The sequence below is a fragment of the Miniopterus schreibersii genome (assembly GCF_964146895.1).
Source record: "Miniopterus schreibersii genome assembly, chromosome: 22".
In the NCBI taxonomy this organism is placed as follows: Eukaryota; Metazoa; Chordata; class Mammalia; order Chiroptera; family Miniopteridae; genus Miniopterus; species Miniopterus schreibersii.
In genome coordinates this window covers 3,254,950-3,277,261 of record NC_138124.1, presented here as the reverse complement: position 1 = coordinate 3,277,261, position 22,312 = coordinate 3,254,950, and the positions used below count along the sequence as shown (strand labels likewise).

The 22,312-nt window shown below is 40.0% G+C and overlaps 1 protein-coding gene across 16 annotated transcripts in view; it reads left to right on the top strand.

Annotated features, from left to right (window-relative positions):
• MEF2A (myocyte enhancer factor 2A) overlaps window positions 1-22,312 on the top strand; it is a 79,082-nt gene that overhangs the window by 47,069 nt on the left and 9,701 nt on the right. For 3 of the 16 annotated variants that reach the window (XM_081124685.1, XM_081124677.1, XM_081124683.1), the window contains 5 exons: window positions 3,777-3,914; window positions 6,012-6,231; window positions 7,091-7,150; window positions 19,612-19,799; window positions 21,828-21,851. In XM_081124685.1, the coding sequence (XP_080980811.1) occupies window positions 3,777-3,914; window positions 6,012-6,231; window positions 7,091-7,150; window positions 19,612-19,799; window positions 21,828-21,851 (630 nt within the window). Of the gene's footprint in view, window positions 1-3,579; window positions 3,712-3,776; window positions 3,915-6,011; window positions 6,232-7,090; window positions 7,151-19,611; window positions 19,800-21,827; window positions 21,852-22,312 lie in introns of all 16 variants that reach the window. The other 13 variants (XM_081124689.1, XM_081124686.1, XM_081124690.1 and 10 more) reach the window with 8 other exon arrangements.

Below are 22,312 nucleotides of genomic sequence, written 5' to 3'. Positions count from 1 at the left end.
CATTGCAGGTGGAAATTGTTCGTTTATAGAACTACTGAAAAACAGTTTGGCATTGTCCAGTATAACTGAAGACCAACATTTTATGAACTAACAACTTCACCCCTAGAAATACACCCTAGAGAAGTGTGTGCAGATATGCAGTAGACTGTCTGTAAAAATGTACATAGTGCCACTTTTATAACAGCCAGAAGTCCGAACCAACTCCAGTGGTCTATCTGCGGTAGAATGGGTGACCCCCCACCCCATATGATGTAACACAGTGCTCACTGAAAATGAGCAGACTAACCCTCTGCGACCCTGTGGGTGACTGTCATAGATGAAAGAGGCAAGACAAAGTACTATATTGCCTATCAAGAGGCTAGACAAAAATAATATATTGTATATGTTTCATTCCCATAATATCTAAAAGTAAGCAAAGCTAAATTATGTTTTAGGGCTATGTATGCCTGTGGTAAACCTATAAAGACAGTTGAGGAAGTTGTCCTCACAGAGCTAGGATGCATTGCCTGTGAGGGTTGTGATTGCGGCAGCTGTGGGAGGCTCTGGTTCCAGTCTGGTTTTTGACCTGAGAATTACTGGCGTCCACTTTATAATCCCTGAATTTGATATAAGTTTTGATGTCCTTTTCTTTATATGTTTCTCGTAATTTTAAAAAATTAAATGTTTGTATATATTTTCAACCTGTCTAGAAAGTATGAGAAATATCTTTCAAAATTGGAAACGATTATTGCAAAGGGGGAAAAAGAGAACTTTTCTCAACTTAAAAAAATCCTAATAGTCTAAGTTCCTTGGAACTTAAGACATAATTCCTTTATTTTACAAGTACTCGTTTATACCGTGTGCTAGATCTGACTGATGATCCATTCAGCCAGCAATTGTGGAGCATTTATTGCTCACCCGCTCCACAGGAATGAGATTTAAGGTGGGTGGCGATAGTGTGGGTTGAAGTAATTGATGAGCTTCTTGTGCATTTCAAAACCAAACATATATACCTTTTGAGTACTTTCAGTTCCATAGTTTTACTTCTAAGTGGTGACTTTTCCAGCTGTTTTCTTCACTGAGCAAGTGTTTTTATTGTGGCTCACTTGAAGCACGTGAAAAAACTGAAGCTAGACTGTTTTTTATACGCCTCGCCTGGCCTTGTTAATAGATTACAGCATTCCACTTGTTAGTACCAGTGACACAGGAGAAACTTCTACTATTGTGCTATGTGGTAATGATAAAGAAGACAGAAAAGGTCTTTTTATGGTAGTTGGGTCCTCAAAACAACTCTTCATGTTCTAGTGATAAGACACAAGTTGGCTGTGCAGCAGAGGTACATTAGCTTGTTATCTGTGGGCAGAGCTGATACAGACTCTCAAATTCCCTCCCAGTGACAGGAACCCCTCTGAAGTGAAGGCTTGCAGGGCTGGAGATACCAGCGCGCTGTTCGTCCTCAGGGGTACAAGTAGGGTTAACCTTGCTGTTGTAGAATAAAAATTGTGTGTAATTATTAAACAAAGGCCAAATTCTTTTTCTCTGTAATTAAAAAAAAATGTTCAAAGAGATACATATTTAGTGATTGCTGTTAGTGGAAGTGCAAGACTATGAATTACCTAGTCTGAAGATATATATGAATTCGAGGGGAAATACGTGGAGATTTCAGGCTAGAATAAATCAGCAGCTTCATGATAAAATCTGTGTGTAGGCACCTGCTATATTTGTTCCGTTTCTAGGGCTGTGCAGGTTATGAGAGTTCACTGTGCACCAGTATTCTGAGTGTTAACACCTTCACTGCAGATAGCAACTTGTAAGCTTTGGCATGGACTTGCCACCACGATGGGGGAGGATGCATGTCTTCATCGTTTAGTTCTAAACAACAGGACCTTTTATGGCTAAGTACACATAAAAGTCCCTGCGCCTAGTGAGACCCAGAGAACACAGAGCTGTGGGGCTGACGTTGGGGAGCCAGCTGTGGTGTTTGCTGTTTGCTTGTGGTCAGTGATTGCAGTGGGGTGTCAGGCATTGTGGGGGGATTCCCAGTGCATACCTAATAACTTGAGAAGCTAAGAAATCTATACTGATTTCTTGTAATTCTTTAAGCATGAAAAAACAAATTTTGTAAGTTTGATTTTTAAAATAATTTGACTTCAGAGAAACTAAGATAAAAAACCTCAAATCTTAATGTATTGTGTTTACTTTTCTTAAAGAAAAGGAGTAAAATAAACATTCACAATTAGTGCAAGTCATGTTTTAAAGGATACCAACTTAATTATTAATGAATTTATCTAGTGCTAGTCTATTAATCAAACTGTTTCCTAATTAAATTAGCTCTTTGAGGTAGGTTTATCTGGAAAATTTTAACTTCCTAAAAGTTTCCTTTGGTTGGCAGGAAAATCAAATCTCAAAGCTATTTAAGTTGTTAAACCCAGTAATTCTACTTTGAAATAAGACCCAAAAGGATTTTAAAAAATATAGACATTCTAGAAGCAAATTAGTATTCCATAGATTGTCAAGCCCTTGGTTTTAAATACTGGACAAGTCATTTCATTTCATTTAAAAAAGATTAAAAGTTAGAAAACCAATCGTGCACTGTATTTGTACTATATTTAGTCATTTTGGTTCAGGGGATGCTTTGATGAAAATTCTCCAGAAAGTCACTTCAGTGGATTAAGCTAATCCATGAGCTCCATAGGAAGAGCTACAAAGAGAGCAGGGAAGATACATGCTGAGTCACTTACTTTTACAAATTTAGAAAATGTGTAAGGCTGTCTTAGTTGGTTTGGCTCAGTGGTCAGAGCGTGGACCTGCGGACTGAAGAGTCCTGGGTTCAATTTTGGCCAAGGGCACGTACCTCGGTTGCAGGTTCAATCCCTGGCCCTGGTCAGCACTCGAGCAGGAGGCAGCTGATCAGTGTGTGTCTCTCTCATCGAGATTTCTTCCCCCCCTGAAAACCAATGGAAGAAATATCCTCGGGTGAGGATTCAATATACATATACATATAGTCACTAATATGTTCATTCTACATAGGAAAAAGCGATTACGGTCATGTATTAAATATGTATTTGAGTTTTACACTTTGAAGTTATGAAAGAATGATAGTATTTCAGAACAAATTAAGAGTTACTGGGATGTTGCGTTGAATCTTTCTGGGAACTGGGATAAACTAGTCAGTAGATGAAGTTGCTGAAATGTTCATTTGTTAAAGGTGCTGTCATAACTTTTCAAAGCATCATTTTGATACATTTCTGTTTCAGTTCTCACCCTCATTGGCCCATCCAATATGCTGATGAGGCTTGAGTCATACTGGGTGGTAACTGTCAGAGCAGCGAGTAATTCACTAGTATTCTCTTGGAAGTTTGGAAACGAAGAGCCCAGACAGATGAATATTCCTTAGCTCTTAAGGCACAGTGTGGACATCGATTTTGCTTCTGTCTAAGGTTTGCCTTCCTGAAGAATCAGGGAGCATCCGTGATCATTTAAAACCACCTCAGTGGCTCTTGTATAAGCCCATTCAGTCTGTGCTCTCTTAATAAATTTTACAAAAAACTCATGGCAAGTTAGTATGATGTGTGTGTGAATTTTCCAATTGTATTTCAGACCTTAAGAAAGAAAGGCCTTAATGGTTGTGAGAGCCCTGATGCTGACGATTACTTTGAGCACAGTCCACTCTCGGAGGACAGATTCAGCAAACTAAATGAAGATAGTGATTTTATTTTCAAGCGAGGCCCTGTAAGTACTTTCGCTTTACCTCTCCTTTTTATTTGTTGATCCTTTCTGTTAACTTCGTCATCTAGGCGCTCAACAAGAAGGAGCACAGAGGGTGCGACAGCCCAGACCCTGACACCTCCTATGTGCTAACTCCGCATACAGAAGAAAAATATAAAAAAATTAATGAGGAATTTGATAATATGATGCGGAATCATAAAATCGCAGTGAGTACTAACTACAGTATGGTTTGTGCTTTTAACTCGTGCATGAAGAGATTGGCCATACATCTTGTTTATTTTCCTAGTGGGTGATGACAACAATAAAGTATTTTGTTTTATAGAACTTTAGAATAAATTGCTAAAATCTTAAAGTTCAACATTCAGTGCCTTAAACATAGAAGTGCAGAGAAGCATTCCAATCCAGGCTCTGCTGCTTACTGCGCCCTGTCCCATTGGGCAGGGCACCTACGACGTCCTGGATTCCAGTTTCCTTATCTGTAAAGTGAGTGAGTTGCCTCACGTAATTTCTGAGGTCTCGTCCAGCTCTAAATTTCAATGATTTTAACTGTAGGGTGCATGTGACTTCCCTCTCCCTCCTGTGACTTATTAAAAAAATATTTCATGTACTTTAAATAGATCTTGAGACTATAAATTATAAAATGGTTGGATTTGGCATTTCAAAATTATTTTTAATTATTTTGTATAGTTGCTGTAATAGTAGTAGCTTACTATTTGGCTTTTTTATGTAAATGTCCTTAAACCACTTGGCAGCAGGACCTCCAAACTCCTGTGCTTTTCTTCTGTAGGTTTTGAGAAAAGAGAGCCTTGGTTCTGTTTTAATTTAAGGAAGCAGTATTCTTAAACTAGTTGCAGAACAGATAGTTGGTTTAAAACTTTCCATGCTCATACCTCTGACCGTAATGGGCTCATGCTCCTTTGATAGCTCTTCAAAGAGTTCTCATTGGAAGCCCCATTGGCAAGAGCTCCTTAAGGCAGCTGTTCTGAATCTGATTTTCGAATGCTATGTATGTATGGTAGGCCTCGTGGAACAGATTGGTTCTGATGCTGATATGTATTTCATTGTCAGAGCTAATTTTCTTAAAACTATGCTCTGAAGTATGCATCATGGATTATTTCTTCAAAGTAGTCCTACACTGTACCAGCCACTCATGAAAAGTAGACTTAAGGAGATATTTTTGTGCTAATACCATCATTGCTCTTTAAAAGTACACACCAAAAACAGTAGCAAACAAAAAATAAAATCCCTTCTGACCTCATATGGATGTTGGTGACAATGTAGTTAACGTTAAACTGCAGAAATACTGTGTAAATAAAAGTGTTTTACCTTTGAAAAAAATTTAAATCTTATATCCGCTGTTTTTATCTGTTAATGAATTACAATTTTCTACCTGAAATAAACTGAGTAGAGTACATAAACTATATTCTTCCAACTTTGAATTAGCAGTGTTACCTTACTTTGCAAATCACTTTTAAAAAGTCTGAAGAGGAAAGTTTTTTTCTCTCTCATTTTAAATTATAAAGAGGATTGTTATTTATCATGGTTAACATTGAACATGGTCTGTGGAGGCATGAAAGAGGAAAACGGAAAATATTTGAAAGGGGGTGTGGAATACTTTGGGGGGAAGGAAGAGAGTATTGATAATAGTTGTAATCATCATACAACTTAGCTTGTCAGTAGTTAATTTGATTGTTTCTTTTCACTTTCATTACATTCAGATTGCATTGTGCTACATATATAACTTGATTTTTTTTTTTTTTCTTTTTAGTTTTGTCCATTAAGAATGTCAGTCATTTAAATCATACCAGGGCTTATTTATAATGTCTGAAATTTTATGTATTAAATTTATAATATTTGTACGTACTTCCCCCCGTTGTTATAATTGGAATCTCCCAATAGAAATGTAATGTTATTACACTGGTTTTCATTAAAGTGCTAATTTATGCTTACTTGGTAACATGATATATTTTGTAATGTTTAAATTTGACAACAGTACTTTAATATTAGGTTCTGACCTCTAATTTTCATCTCTATGAATGTTCGAAATATATACTATATACATTATTTTAGTGTGTACGTATTAATATGTAAGAAATTGAAAAGGCTCGCATTCAAACCTACTCATGTTAAATGTAATTCTAAAGAAAAAGCTTAAATCTACAAGTTGATTTAGTAAGATCCTACCCCATCCTCTACTTTTAATAACTAGAGTTACCTTGTCACATTAAAGTTCCTAAGTTAATAAATTCAATATAGATGAAAGTGAAACTAACAGTTTTCCCTTCCCTGTCCTCTGTTTGCAGCCTGGTTTGCCGCCTCAGAACTTCTCGATGTCCGTCACAGTCCCTGTGAGCAGCCCCAATGCCCTGTCCTACACTAACCCAGGGAGCTCCCTCGTGTCCCCGTCTCTGGCAGCCAGCTCGGCGTTAGCAGATTCAAGCATGCTCTCTCCACCTCAGGCTGCGCTGCACAGGAATGTGTCCCCTGGCGCCCCGCAGAGACCACCCAGCACTGGTAGTGCAGGTATGTGGCGGTGACTGTTCTGCCAGCTCTTTAACAGAAAGGGTAAAAACCCGAAATGCTAATAACATAAGCAGTTCCTAATGCTGCTACTCTTAATTTTATTGTTTCAATAAGCAAGAATAACTACTACATAACTTGCTCTCCAAGGTTGTTTTTGACAATCTACTGTGGCCCTAGCATTGTGTCAGGCCCAGTGGAACAGTATATGCAACCTGCCATCTATAAGCTTAGAACATTTAATTAGGATAACATGAGCAGAGATTTAAAGTTGAGCGTGGGTCATGCGTGTTAAAAATATGGGAATAGACTTAACTGATTGGAGTTAGTGTTTCTTGCATCTCTCCCTGCTGGAATTTGTTTGTTAATTCAGCAGAAATTTGCAGTGGATTTAACTTACTGCCTTACTCAGTGTAATGCGCATCTGCTCTCCCGTGTCCTGGATTTATTAGTACTCCATTAGCACTGCTATCATTCTTATCGATGTGGACTATCTCGTATGATACCCAGGAAAGCAGACACACCCAGAACTGACTAGGTGAGCTTATATACGGGGTGGGCAAAAGCAGGTTTGCAGTTGTGAGTATGGGAAACAGAGTTTATTCTTGTATTACTATTTATTAATTATTATATAATTTATATTGTCTTATTATTTTGTATTCTTATGATTTATTTTTTAGTAATGATGGCTGATAACTTACCCTATGTAGATTAACACATCAATGCCAGGTTCAGACTGGGCTGGTTTTAATTTTCGTGTTCTTTAGAAATGGAGTGAGGGCTCCCTCTGCTTATTTAGCTCGTAGTCATGCAGAGAGGGTCCAGCCCATACTCACGCCTTGTCCTCTCTCTGTGGTCGCAGGTGGGATGTTGAGCACTTCAGACCTCACGGTGCCGAATGGAGCTGGAAGCAGCCCAGTTGGTGAGTGAATTCCACTGCTTCGCTTTGTGGGCATCTGTCCTGTCCAAGGTGAGAGGAATATTGTCCCTCAGACAAGGCCGCCTACCAGACGAGGAAAAGATGGGCATATAGGATGTTTTCCTTTGTACATTTAACTTCCTTCTGATGGGTACTTTTTACGGATACATAAAATTTTTTTGATAACTCCTGTTTTAGTCCTTACACCTTGGCCTTAAATTCAGTTACTCATTTATTCAAATATTTATTGAGTGCCCCCTTCATGGCAGACATTGTTATTTTCTAAGGACTAAATTGCCTTAGTGCAATTTCTACAGCAAACCGTTAAGGAGAAGCTTCCTGTGTCATCTGTTCTCACCAAAATTAGACCGTTAACAGGCTACAAATACATTTTCCAATGGCATGAAATGTTGTCAGACAGATTTCAAGGCGAGGAAATGGTGAGCTTACTTCTGGAGAGTCAGAGAGCATTGAGAAGTTCGCCTCTTAAGGATCTGTTTTGGTGGCACATGGAGAACGTTCACATTTTGTCATGGTTGCAGCCACGTTGGTTCTTTTACTTTGGGACCCCTCCCGAGATGACTAGTACTTTAGACCCACATCATAAATGTGTCTCCCTGCCTGGAAGTGCTGGTAAAGATAGATTATGATCTTACAAAGACAAAAATACAGCACATGTGTCAGAGTTATAGGAATAACTGTATCCCTTTGGGTTATCATCGTGTTAAGTCATCTGGGTCTCTTATTCTACGATTATCGTCACAGTTCTCTGAAAGTAAGAGCAGGTGTTCCCTGTCTGCTTGTAAATACTATTGTGTGTTCCTGGAGACATCTGAAAACAGATTTCTTACAGGGAAAAGTCCCGATTGCATTTGGCTCATTCCACAAAAATGTAGTAGGCCTTAGGAAAACTATGGAGATGATTGAATAACTTAATTTAAAATAATGAGAAAGAAATAAACAGGCATTATTATTAATAAGACAAGTTACAAAACATATAGTGACCTAAAGTAGAAATAAGTGCCTAATTATATCTGCTACTGTGTTAATTGCTATTTTAATGGAATTAAACTGTTGTAGGATCTTTTTAAACAGATAATTAATGTGGAACAATTCATAAGGGTCTTACCAATTATTAGGGCTGTTACACTTGCATGTGTATTTCCAAATATTTATAGTGTCTTTTCAACTCTGTTTTAGTTGTTTGCATGTTACATTTTTTTCATGCATGCTTATATTCCCCCAGAACTGTCCATCTTGCTCTCCTTTTTACTTTCCAGCCTGGTTAAGGCTGGAATCAATCATTCCTATTTCATTTAATGTTAATTTTAACTGCGTCTTGGTTTCATTTCCAGAATTATTTCTTCTTCATGGAATTTATTGGAAGATGTTCTCCCCATGCTTTTATTTTTGCTCATCCCACTGGCATTGTGAACACTGTTCTTTCTCCTAGAAAACAGGTTCTCTTCTTATTTTTTTTTTTCTCTCTTTAAATCTAGACCTTGTCTTTGCTCTTCAGTTTTCTGTGTTCCCTTTGGTAATTTCAAACTCAGACTTGTGATCATCCTAATGTGAACTTTCTCCATGTACTTCGAGGGTTGCATCAGTCACAGGCATGTTAACTGTGGGTTTGTACAGAGCATCTCAGTATGTTATTCGTGTGTCCCTTTTATACCTCTGCTCCACTACCATTCCCTCCCTCCCCCGTCCTAGGCAACTATTTTAATATGTTTAGTGTTAATAATCATGTTCATCATCATCATTAGTGAACATGAATTTTTATTAAAATTTAAATTTCAAGTAAGTATTAAAATATTTTAAATGCCTAGTGATTTATTTAAAAGCATTTCTGTAGACAGAGAAATCGTGTTTCTCATTGTGCATCTCAACATTTACAACACACGATTGGGTGTCTTGATTCATCACTGATTCATACTTTTGTACACGTAATTTACGTGCACTCGGTCTAAGTCTACTTACTCTGCTTATTTGGATTATATTCTGAATGACGTTTATGTTATAACTACTTTTTAACATGTGAATTTAGATTCATCTAAGTAGACACCTTGTATCACTTAATTCAGATGCCAACTGGAAGTAGTTATTTCTGTGCAATACTTAGAGCATATGTGGATTTAAAGTGCTATAAATACCGCCACTCCCCCCCCCAAATAAGTGGTTTATCATAGGTATTTTAGAAATGTTATTTTTGTGAGGAAGAGTCAGAGAATATATATTAGCTCATTTTCAATAGTGGTGCCATTTTGGTTTAGTGGTTTCAAAAAAAATATTTTAAACCTAAATAAAGTTTCCATGAATAAAAAGATTAAACATTTAAAATTCCCAGAGAAATTTAGAAGAAAATATATTAAAAGCTGTGGTATGCTATCTAATCTGCATTTTTCAAAGCGTTTTTCTTGGATCTGTATGAAAAGGAGGTCAGACTTATCTCTGTGTTTTGCGGATCACATGCTAAATAAAACTAAATAGGTTTCTTCACTCTAGGACTTACCAGAGCCTTTAAAATGCGAGCCTATTTTATGAATCTTCAAACTTAGTATGAAACATACCTGTATGCTTACTCAAAGTGATTTCACAATACAACCCTTCCCTTTTTTAAAAAAAATGAAAAAGTGTCTTTCAGTGTTAATGTTATATCAGACATATTTTGGGAACTATTGCTTCTAATATTAAGGTGATACATAGAAACGATAGTTTTTGGCTGATTTGAAAACTTTCATAAATAAAATGGAGGTGTAAAAAAGGAAAAGAAAGGCAATCAGATTTCTGCTGTGATAATGGCAGACTTGGTCATTTGGACTTAGGCAGAATATTTTAAAGATCGGCTTGAAAGCATTTGAGAACTAACTAGATAATGATGAGTCATTGGCACAAGATTCAGGGAATGACAAAGACAGATTCAAAGACATGAGCCCAGAATTTATGGTTGCTTTTCTTCAGGTGGTGTTTGCCAGTTCCACAGTGGGGTGTCTAAGAAGCTGTGTATGACAGCCTCAGAGATCTAGGGGGACAGAGAGATCAAAGTTCAGGGCCCACAAAGAATTGGGAGAGCCTAGTATACTCTTCTAATTTTGGGTTGAGACCCCAGAAGATTGGACCCTAGAATTAGAGTGAACAGATGAAGAGTTGCTTCTAATGGATGAGCAAAGAAAGTGTTTTTTGGAGATGGAATGTACTTCTGGTGAAGATGCTGTAAAGATGGTTGAAATGACAACAAAGGATTTAGAATATTACATAAACTTAGTTGATGAAGTAGTGGCAGAATTTGAGAGGATTAACTCCAGTTTTGAAAGGTCTGTTGGAAGAATGCTCTCAAACAGCATCTCATGCTACAGAGAAATCTTTCGTGAAAGGAAGAGTCACTTGATGTGGCAGACTTCATTGTTGTCTTATTTTAAGGAATTGCCACAGCCACCCCAGCCTTCAGCAACCCAACCCCCCAAAATCAGTTAGCAGCCATCAACATCGAGGCAAGACCCCCGGACCAGCAAAAAGATGACAATTCACTAAAGGATCAGATGATGGTTAGCATTTTTAGCAATATTTTAAAATTAAGGTATATACATTGTTTTCTTAGACATAATGCAGTTATACACTTAATAGTTGATACCGTAAGTTGATACCGTAATATAAATACAACTTTTATATATGCATTGGGAAGTCAAAAATTTGAGACTTGCTTTATTGCAGTATTCACTTTGTTACCGTGTTCTGGAACCGAACCTTCAATATCTCCAAGGTGTGTCTGTACATATTATAAGCAGAGAGTTTTTTGTGAAGAATACCTACAAACCATCAAAAGAAGAAAATTCAATTTTTAAAAGTATGTATAAGAAAACATATTTCACAAAAGAAGCTAAGTGTTTAATAATTTGTGAAAAGATGCTCAATCTCAGTAAGCAAGGAAGAACAAAATTAAATCCACAAACATTATACACTTACCGGAACAGCTAAACCAAAGTAGATAATACCAAGTGTTGACAAGGCTATGGTTAAACCGAACTCTCATACACTCGTGGCAGTACAAATTGGTACAACCATTTTGAAATTACCTACCTAAGTTGGAGAAATGTGTATTCCGTGACCCAGCATTTCCACTCATCTTTATATACTGTAGAGAAATGCATATGAGCCCCAAGAGATATGTACAAGAACGTGCGTAGCATTATATGTTACAGCCAACGTCTGGAGGTAATCCAGATTTCTCTCCACGATAGAGTGGGTAAATAAATTATGTTTGAAGGAATATTGTAATGCAGTGAAAATGAAGAAAATCTAACAGTAATCCTCAGCACGGATGGATTTTGCCATTGTAATATAAATGAAAGAAAATAATGCGAATACTAAATGATTCTGTCTACGTAAAGTTTGAAAAGCAGGTGAGGAAACTATAGTGTTAACGATGCGTGCGTAGATGGATGGTAAAACCACAGGAGGGGTGTTGGGGGCCCAGCTGTAGACACTGACAGGGCTCTGGCTGTATTCTTTTTCTAGGTCTGACTGATGGTTACATGGATGTGCACTTGATGGTAAATCCTTGACCTTTAGGTTTTTGTTTTGTGCACCTTTCTGTTGTGCTAGATTAATAAAAGATTTAAAAATAAATGTGCATGCTTGTGACATTGTAAATTAGTAACAGTCTTTCCTGAAAGATTCTGGCCAGATGCTTCAGTAAGTCACAAAAGTGTTTATGCCTCTGAGCCCACTAGTCCCATCTCTGGGAATCTCTCCCAGAGAAGGAACTAGAACGTGCAAAGGTCTTTTACAGCTTCATTTATAGCAGCTAGAAAGCAATGTATTCAAAATATGAAATTAAGCATATTAAAATTTTCAACTGAATTCCTTTTTAGTTGTAATTTTAAACTATGCAAAAAATACGCACATGGAAAGTAAAAAGGTGGGGAAATCCAAAGTGATTATAATAGTTGTTAGGATGGTGTGAATAGGCATTTTCCCTGTGCTACATTGATGGCGCACCTCTGCAGTCATAACATTTTTATTATAGTAAATTAGAGCATTCATTTTCCTTTTAATGTGATAACTTTTTTCAATTGATGTCATCACATATTCAAATAAACCCTGCCACCTTTGTACATATTATAAGTAGTATACATCTTTCATAGCGGCATTCTGCATACTTGGTTCCGGTTTACTAGACGCATCTCTCTTCTGCGAGTTTACATTTAGTAGTCAGGTGGACTGTAGTTCAGATGACTTTGGGGCCTTCGTTTAAAGATCAAGCATAAAGTAAAATCTTCAATATCCAGCAACTTCACTTTTTAAAAATGTGTTGAGAAAGGAAAAAATACATATACTGGACTAGAAATAGAAAGGCTCGAAGCTCCTGGAATTGTTTAGGGTGGGGCGAAGTTAATCAGGGTTAGTGCTGTAGCAGAGCCAGTGGCAGTTAAAAAGAAGAGACGGATGAGTTTAAAGACATTGTAAAGAAAGAAGACAAAGCTTTGTGGCTCCTGAAAGCGGGCTTGGATAGGGGAGGATGGCTGCCTGTGTGTGTGTGAAATAGGCGGAGTGTGAGATGACAGCAGCGTATCTGGGGGAAAGTGGCTGTCGGGTGGCTGCGTCTGGACTGAAGATTAGGAGCCGTGGCGCAGAAATACAGGTGTGAGATCGTATTGCGAGAACAGTGGAACCCGGGGGTGAGGTCTGTGAAAGGGAAGTGTGTCCTCGGGGCTGCCCTTGCAGGAGAGGCGGAGAGGGAGAGCACAGCCATCAGAAGGGGGGCAGCAGCGTCTCATCAGTGTCCGCTGTAGATTATACATTTTTAATGGACAATTTATTTTGTCCATCACACAGGAATTTCCATTGAGTCCAGTGAATATGTCATCAGTTTTTTTAAAACCCATGGTCTATTTTCATTTTAGAAACTTCATTGTTTTTATAGAAAAGATATAATTTTATAGACTTTTAAAATATATTTTTGTTTATTGAATAATCAGCTGAAAGTTGTCAGATTTTATGAAAAATTTGTCAAATATAAAAGTAATTCCAAAACCTTGCTTTGGATGAATTTTTCACAGTCCTTTGAGATTTCGAAATCCTTTGCATGTCAGTTCAACTTGGAATAGATTCATAGTAATGAAACATTAATAACATTGCCGTGTACAGTTTAGCCCTGAAAGAAGTATTACGGGCATGGACTGCTTTCCAGCCACTTGAATTCTTTCAGCTGATGGGATATTCTGAACTGTGCGCCAGGCTGATGGAACTGAATGACCTGCCGTAGAGCCGAGATGGGCTTTGTTAAGTATCTGCAGGCATTGCTCTGCGGCTCCTTGAGAGCATATTTGTTGTTTGTGTCAAGACATAATTTACCATAAAACCCAACAACACATTTTAACAATAATCACATTAAATTGGGCTTACTCGTTTAGAGTTGGGACTTTAATTTGTAGGCCATGGCAAGATGAGATACACACTGGAAGCATCTACCTCAAAAATCTCAATATCTTCATGTTTGTCATAAGAAAATGAACTGGAGGGATAAAGGCATGCATCTGGTAGTGCGTCACCCCACCCCACAAAATAACAAATGGTGCCTGTGGGATTATCTCGTTTCTGCCTGGTAAGTCACCGGTCACTGCCACCATCCTGGAACCCTCTGCTGGGCGTCCCACCGGCTTCACACTGCGGCGCCTGCTCTTGATCCTTTCACTCTCGTAACCTGGTTCTCGGGTACCGGCGCCCCGTGTCGCTGGAAGGCCTCATAGACTCCACATGGGGAAGAGTAACGCGCCTCCTGGTAATGCGACCTTGTGAGTTAGGTCTTTGTGTCTTAGTGTACTGGAGGGGAAATGCTGCTTGATCTCCAGATTCGGGTGCAAGTCAAGTCCATGAGAATGTTCTAAGTATCAGAGAGGTTACAACAGACATCTGTGCCATTATTTAAGAAAAATGCGGTTAATCTGTATTTATTAATGTTAATCTAACACTGTTAGTTTCTAGTAAGCCTTCCTATTTTTGTACTAAAATTACTTGATAAGCGTTTTATATGCAGATGATTTGCTTGGCAGTTACCTCTGCCCAACTCAGGGATGAGCTCTGCCCCACTGGGGATGGCCTGGGGAAGAGATTGTTTTTCCTGACAGCACTGCCTTCTGAAGCTCAACAGAATGCAGGAAATTGCTCTCCAGGGGTGTGGGAAGGAGAGTCGGCCTGGATTCAATACATACCCTTCAGATAATGGACTCAGAAGGCAGGAAATAGCCTCAGACGGTTAACTCGGACACCAGTCCCACAGCAAAGTGAAATTGCACAGATGCATTAAAACCATGGGTCACTCGGTGGGAGTTTTGGAGAAAGCAGGAACTGGATGGGGCTAAGGTGGGGCAGGCAGGAAACCCTGGTCATCTGGAATCCTGATATTTTGAATGACAAGTGCTGGAGACACAGGCCAGTTCCCAAGTGCCACACCTCACCGCTCTGGTTTCTTTGTCCCTTGAGAACATGCTGGTTAGGATCCAACAAAGTTGATTATATCCTATTGGCAAAACCTCAGTTTTTAGTGTCTCTTGTAAATAACCTAAAATATCTTTTTCAAACTCTAAGTATATTTTAAACGTATATTGAAGCATCCATTTTCTTCAGGTTATCTTCAAGAACTAATCCATGTCTTTATAGTTACATATTTTTTAATTTCAGAATTGATGTTTATCAATTGACCCTATTCCTTATATATACTTTTCCTGAAATGTTTCATGAACTGCCAAACACTATAAATTTTAAGTGGTTTTAAATAATATTTCTATTTCACTCAAGAAACTGATAAAATTAAAACGATCCCATAAGGAATACAAAGCTCTTAAGGTGAAACATGTGCAGCACAGAATGGCTTGTCAGTGACTCTTCGCCGTTCTTTGGGGCACCTCATGGCACTTCTCAGGGTACAGTCTTCCGGGCGAGGTGACAGGAGGTTTTTAGGCCAGTGCTAAGCACACAGCAGACAGTTTTGGTTCATCCTTGCAGGTTTTTTACATAGATGCGTGTGCACGTGTGCTTATTTTTGGTGGATTCTGAAGCTCTCTTCTTTGCTTGCACGGGCGGGAAAGGGAAAGAACAAATACAGCTGCTCTTTCCTTTCCATGGTCCCTGGCGCAAGCCATGGACTCCGTGCTCATCAGGCCACCTTTCCCTTCTCCCGCTTATCCAGAATGCCCGCCTCCTTTCATGGTTGGTCCATTCAGGCTGCTCAGCCGTCCTCGCAAAGCCTTCCCTGACCCAGCCGCGTTCCTGTCAGTGCTTTGCTTTCCATTTCCTCCTAAGTTCTGAGTGCTTTCCCTTCGTTGCCTTGCCTCCCCCTTACCTGCGGTGCGTGCCCGCCCCCGCCCTGTGATGAGAAGCTGCTTGAAGACATGTCGATGTTTTCTCCTTGCCTGTACCCTCCCTTCTGCAAGTGTTCTACACATAATAGATGATGAAAAGTTTATTTCCAAATTGCAAAGGTAGTTCTACGCTGGTGTGTGATTTGAGATGGTTGCTACTGTTGTGCGGACGCCAAGTCCTAGCCAGATAATTCAGGGCCTGTTCAGCCCTCCAGGAACTTCTAGTTCACTATTCTGGGGAAAAAAATAAAAATTGTGTGTGTGTGTATATATATATATATATATACACACACACAATTTTTGGGGGGGGGTGGGTCACCTTTATAATAAACATTAGGAATGGAATCCTTTTTTTAAAAAAATTATTTTTCAATTACGGTTATGTTCAGTATTACTTTGTATTAGTTTCAGATGCACAGCATAGTGATTAGACAGCCATATCATTTACAGAGTGCTCCCCCCCAGTATTTCCAGTACACACCTGGCACCATCCAGTCACTATAACATTCTTGACTATATTCTCAGTGCTGTACTTACATCCCCATGACTATTCTGTGACTACCGATTTGTACTTCTTAACCCCTTTACCTTTTTCACCCATTCCCCCTACCCCCTTCCCTGGTAGCCATGAGTGTGTTCTCTGTCTCCATGAGTCTATTTCTATTTTATCTTGTTCTTTAGATTCCACATGTAAATGTGATCATGCGGCATTTGTCTCTCGGACTTGTTCGCTTAGTGTAATACCCGCTAGGTCCATTTGTGCTGTTGCAGATGGTCAGGTTTCCTTGTTTTGTATGGCTGAGTAATACTCCATTGTACATACACGTGCACCAGTTTTTTAATCTGTCCATCTACTGATGGGCGTTTGGGCTGCTTCTGTTGTCTTGGCTGTTGTAGATAAAGCTGCAGTGAACATAGGGGTGCACATGTTCTTTCAAATTAGTGTTTTGGGTTTCTCCTGATATATTCTCAGAAGTGGAATTCCTGGGTCATACACGGTTGTATTTTTAACTTTTTGAAGACCGTCCATACTGTTTTCTGTTGTGGCCGCACCAGTCTGCATTCCCACCCACAGTGCATGAGGGTTCCCTTTTCTCCACACCCTCGCCAACACTTGTTTGTGGATTTATTGATGGTGGACATTCTGACAGGTGTGAGGTGATACCTTGTTGTGGTTTTAATTCGCATTTTCCTGATGCAGAGATGTTGAGCATCTTTTCATATGTCTGTTGGCTGTCTGTATGTCCTCTTTGGAGAAGTGCCTATTCAGGTCCTCTGCTCATTTTTAAATTGGATTGTTTGTTATTTAATGTTGAGTTGTACGAGTTCTTAAAATTTTGAATATTAACCCTTATTGGATGTGTCATTGGTGACACATTTCATTTTGCTGATTTCCTTTGCTGTGCAAAGTGTTTTTCGATTGATATAGTCTCATGTTTATTTTTTTTTCTTTTGTTTCGTTTGCGTGAGGAGGTACAGCAGGAAAAATACGGCTAACAGGAATGTCAGTTTACTGCCTATGTTTTCTTCCAGGTGTTTTATGGTTTGGGGTCTTATATTAATTCTTCAATCCGTTTTGAGTTTATTCTTGTATATGGTGTAAAAATGTGATCTAGTTTAATTTTTTTGCACGTCTGTCCGTTTTCCCAACACCATTTATTGAATGGACTGACGTTACTCCATTGTATGTTGCCTCCTTTGCCGTAGCTTAGTTGAACGTACACGTGGGTTTACTTGGGGGGTCTCAGGTGTTCCATCGATCTGTGTGTGTGTTTATGCCAGTACCAGGCTGTTTTGGTGACTGTGGCCTTGCAGTGTAGTTTGATAGCAGAGAGCGTGCTTCCTCTGACTTTGTTCTTTCTCAAGACTGCTATTCGAGGTCTTTTGTGGTTCCATACACATTTTTGGAGTATTCTACTTTATGAAGTACGGTGTTGGTATTTTGATAGAAATTGCACTGAATCTCTGGCTTGCTTTGGGCAGTATGGGCATTTTAATGATGTTGATTCTTTCTAGCCGTGAGCACAGTCTGTGCTTCCATTTATTTGTCTTCATTTTTCTTCCTTAGTGTCCTCAATGTTCTAAGTGCAGGTCTCTTACCTCTTTGGTTAGATTTACTTCTAGGTATTTTTTTGACGCAGTTTTAACTGGAATTCTATTCTTAGTATTTTCTTATCATTCCTTATTGGCATATAAAAATGCAACCGATTTCTGAATGCTTATTTTGTACCCTGCTGCTTTACTTTGTGGAATCTTTAGGGTTCTCTGTATACACTATCCCGTCCCCTGCAAATGATGCGTTTCACTTCTTCCTTCCCAGTTTGGATGCCTTTCATTTCTTCGTGCCTGACTGCAGTGCCCAGGACTCCAGGGCTGTGTTGAACAAGAGGGTGAGACTGGAGAGGCCCGTCTTGCTCCTGAGTTTTAGTTCCTCCCGGCTGAGCACGACAGTAGCTGTGGGTTTGGCATACGGCCTTCATCGTGTTGGGGTGTGTTCCCTCCTTGGGCACAGCATTCTTACCCAGCACGTTTATTCTTTTACCCCATGTTTGTAAGTTAACAGCTATGTGCTGTAGGAGAATAGACAGATACTAGGGACTACTGAAGATAGAAAAGTGATACAGTGTTCATGGTACAGAGTGTCTGTTACCAAAACACATTATACAAACGTTAAACTTAGTTTTTTATGTTTTTATTATAAAGTTGATGATTTATTAAAAATATGGAACTCTATATAGAGTGAACTATGCTGTATTTTTTATGGGCAGTTAACAGCATGTCTTGGATTTAGTAATTAAGTTAAAAAATATTTTTAAAATATATTAATGTTGTTTTCTATTTTTCCGTTTTGTGATTTACTTAGAAATTAAAATAGCATAGTAGCCTTTGTTTTACAAGTGGCATTTTGTGGTATTCTTGTTACTTGACTTTAAAAATTTGTGGCACTATCTTACCTGAACTGTATGTAAGCTGGTGAATAGGAACTGATTCCACTAGGATACTGCCAGTTGCAACTTACAAAAGGCCGTGTGCATTGAGCTTCAGTAGTGTAGGGTGTTGGCTGCCTTCCATGTACCCGAGAAGCCCCGGGAGAGGTGTGGGGCTTTGTCATGTCTTCATAGCTCTCCTTTCCCTGCCCCTGTGCTTCCTTCCAAATCGAAATAGGTTGAGAATAAAACGCTTCCTCGGTCATATTTAGAGAAACACGTAAGCTTCCTTCACCGCTGTGTAGCAGCTTCCTACCTGGGTCCTGATGGCAGTTCGTGGATCCCATTTGTGTGGGGCGGGAGAGCGCTGTTTACTTATGGGCTTGGATCTGAGTCAAATGCCTGTCACCACGCCAGTCTGGGGCAAGGGTAATTGATGTGGAGTCGGCCCCACCCAAGTCACGTGGCCGCCGCACAGGGGCAGGACTCCAGTGAGTGCAATGCCCAGGAAAACAGGGCCGAGCTCTCACAGTTGCTTTCTGTCCCAAGTGCTGCCCAGAGTACTGTGTGCAGAACATACACCACAGCGCACCTACTTCCTTATTTCCTCAGACGCATTTCTAGTGGGGAACGTGAGAAAGCAGAAATGAGAGGATTCAAGTCACATGACCCAAAGATGAAGACATAGTGACGGGAAGACCCGAGGCAGAGAGGGAGCTGTAAGGGAGGCGCACTCGGGGGAGGGGCGGCATCAGAGCCAGGGCCAAGTCTGCGCAGCGAGGGAGCTGCCCCGCTGCCTGCCGCGCCCTGCCCGCATCTGGAAGGCGGCCTTTGCTGTCACAGGAGAGTGACCAGGCAGGTCTCCAGAGCCTTCTCTTCATTCCCCTGTCACTTTGGTCTCCAGTGGAGATACCCCATCAGAAATGTATCCTGTATTTTTGATAGTGTCTCAGCAGGTCCAAGCAGTAAGGCTGAAAACAAGTGGCATGAATCATAAGCTTTATCTATATTTCAGACTTCGGGTAACTTTCTTTGCTTATTTTTAAAATATTCAAAGGTTGATGGTTAGTTACTTATAAAACGCATTTGAAGTCAGAACTGGGGAAACTTGCTTCATATCCATACCCAGATTTGTTAATGACTTTTTTGTTAATGAGTGATAATTTCTTTTTTCCAGGGAATGGATTCGTAAACTCAAGAGCTTCTCCAAATTTGATTGGAACTACTGGTGCAAATAGTTTAGGCAAAGTCATGCCTACAAAGTCTCCCCCTCCTCCAGGTGGCGGCAATCTTGGCATGAACAGTCGAAAACCAGACCTTCGAGTTGTCATCCCCCCTTCAAGCAAGGGCATGATGCCCCCACTGGTACGTCACACCCATCTCCAGTTCCTCCTTTCAGACGCGTCTGTTACACATACTCAGTGTTTTCCTTCCCAGTGTTCCATACTTCCGTAGGATCTAGACTGTTTCCTAATAATATTTCTATGTGAAATTAACCTTTGAAGAAACAAGTCTATTTTTAAATACACAGAAATCAGATTGTGGTGAAATAGGAAATAAATCTGCTTAATGGTTAAAATTAAAGCTCAATATAGAGGGATTAATTTTGTGCCTAATTTTACCAGGCTGGACTCTTTACTTAGAGATCTCATCCCCAAACTGATAAATTAAACCTGGTTTAGGTACCATTTTCCCTGTCCTGTGTATACTTGCAGTCATCCCTTGGACGTGCTTTTCTGTGGGGAAGCACTGTGTTACCTGTTGGAAGGTGCTGCGTACCACAGAGAACTGTTGCAGAACAGGGAAGGGTACAGAAAACTTGAGTTATTTTCCAATTAAGTTCTCCACGTCCTCCTCCTCAGGTGGCCGCCTCGTTTCAGTCTGTAAGGAGTATGTGTCCCCAGCCCAGCCCCTACAATGTCTGTATAGTTCCAGCCTCCTTGACTTTTGAATCCTGTGTTTTTAAGAGAGAGAGTATGTTTATCCCCCTCGTCTCTTGTAGGAAAAAAATTAGAACACGCAAGTTTAAAACCATTCTTAGTTTGCAGCTGTTTGACTACTGACACGCGATGCGATGTGCCAGGTGCTCCTGCCGTGTAGCTGCTAAACTCGCCGCTTGAGGTTTTGTAAGTGAGAGAGATGCTATCGGGCTCTAGATAATAATTCCACATTTGGATAATTAATGCTTCATAGATTCCCAGACATCTTTATGTGCATTATCTCATTTACCCAAAAACTGATCTTGGCTGGGTAGAGATGAGGAAACTGAGGGAGCGGTTAGTACTTCTCCAAGGTAGCACAAGAGCGCCAGGACCAAAACTGTCATAAAACAAAGGACTTTTTCATTCAGGGGTACAGCGAGGTGGACAAATGAAAGTTCACAGTTCTCCTTGAACACACCGTAGTGCGGAAATGTCAGGGCAGCTGACTGGCCCAGACTCCCTGGGGAGGCAGGTGCCGTGGGGAGAGGACACCTGAGCACTGGCTTTTCTGGATCAGGAAGGCGCAGGTAGTGAGAGTTAAAGTAGGGCGACTGGGGAACTGTTGGAGGCCAAGTGCGCACTGGACAGACTGTGTATAAGCCCTGGGGCCACCACACACGGGGAGTCTGAGTTCTCACGTAGGCTCCTTCTCCATGAACCTCACGGTGCTCACAGAAAAGGGGGTGTCCCGAAACTGTGTCCGCTGAGGTGCGCACCGGGCGAAGGGGAGGGCGGCCAGGGCAGGAAGTTTTGCCTGGATCCTCCTCCAGTTCTCCTGTGGAACAGAAATCTTAATCTGTGATGAGATGAACGGCAAAACTGTTACCCTTAGGACCTGGTGAGATGCCCTTGTACCTGGAGAAACGGAAAAGGGGAACTATCTCATTCCACGTTTATGAGGATTATTAGTAAACGGCGAAGTTTGAGGACTGACTACATTTAGGCATTTAGCAACTTGTCAAGATTATCTGATTTTTTTAAATCATGAAGCATCTCCATGGACTCCTCAAAACTGACCATATAAGCTATTTCCACCTTTGTCCCTGTAGGTTCCAGGGGACCCCCCCCAGTATTTTGATGTGTATCTTAGTCGGAGGTGTGTGAATATTCCGTAACGTGAGAGTTGAAGAGCATTAGCGTGTGCGCAGTGCAGCCAGCAGAGAAGTAGATCGAGTTGGGGGGAGGCGTGTTTAGATCCTGGCCCTAGAGAATTTAAAAGAACCTTTCTAGTCTTTTGAAATCCACAAGTACAGAGACGATAACTTAGATTTGTATTTGTTGCACATGTAACGATCTCTTTAGAGTTTCCAGCAACTGCTACTGTCCACATAACGTTTTCCTAAAGAAATATTTATTCCCGAGCACCGGCAGTCTTAGTAACTCTCTTATCCCTCTTCTGTGCTGAGTGCAGTCGGAGGAAGAGGAGTTGGAGTTGGTGAGTGTGGGTTTCTGCTTGAAGGGAGTTGAAAAAGATGTGGAAAGTACTAATCCTCTTACATGTTTCTATCTAACCAATGTTCCCTTTGGTACACAGATTTTTCGTTGTTAAATACTGTCCAAACACTTTGAAGAACTAAACCAATCTGCTGGTGTCTAGTTTTTCTGTTTATAATTGTGTATCCTGATCCATTTTTTGTTGTTGGAGGGAACATTGGAATAAAGTGTTGAAAACAATAGCTGTCTGTGATCACAAGACACTTGTTAAAGATTTTAAAGGAAAGATGCAAAATACCTTATATAGTTCCCCAAATTATTAACATATTTTTAGAAAATGACTTCACCTTCATGGTTCCTCAGATTGTAACACATGGTCTTGTGTTGTTATTTCTCTTTCTTTCAAAATGATTACATCATTTTTGGTGAGGTCACCTTTCCCACAGAGTTGGAGTTACTTCA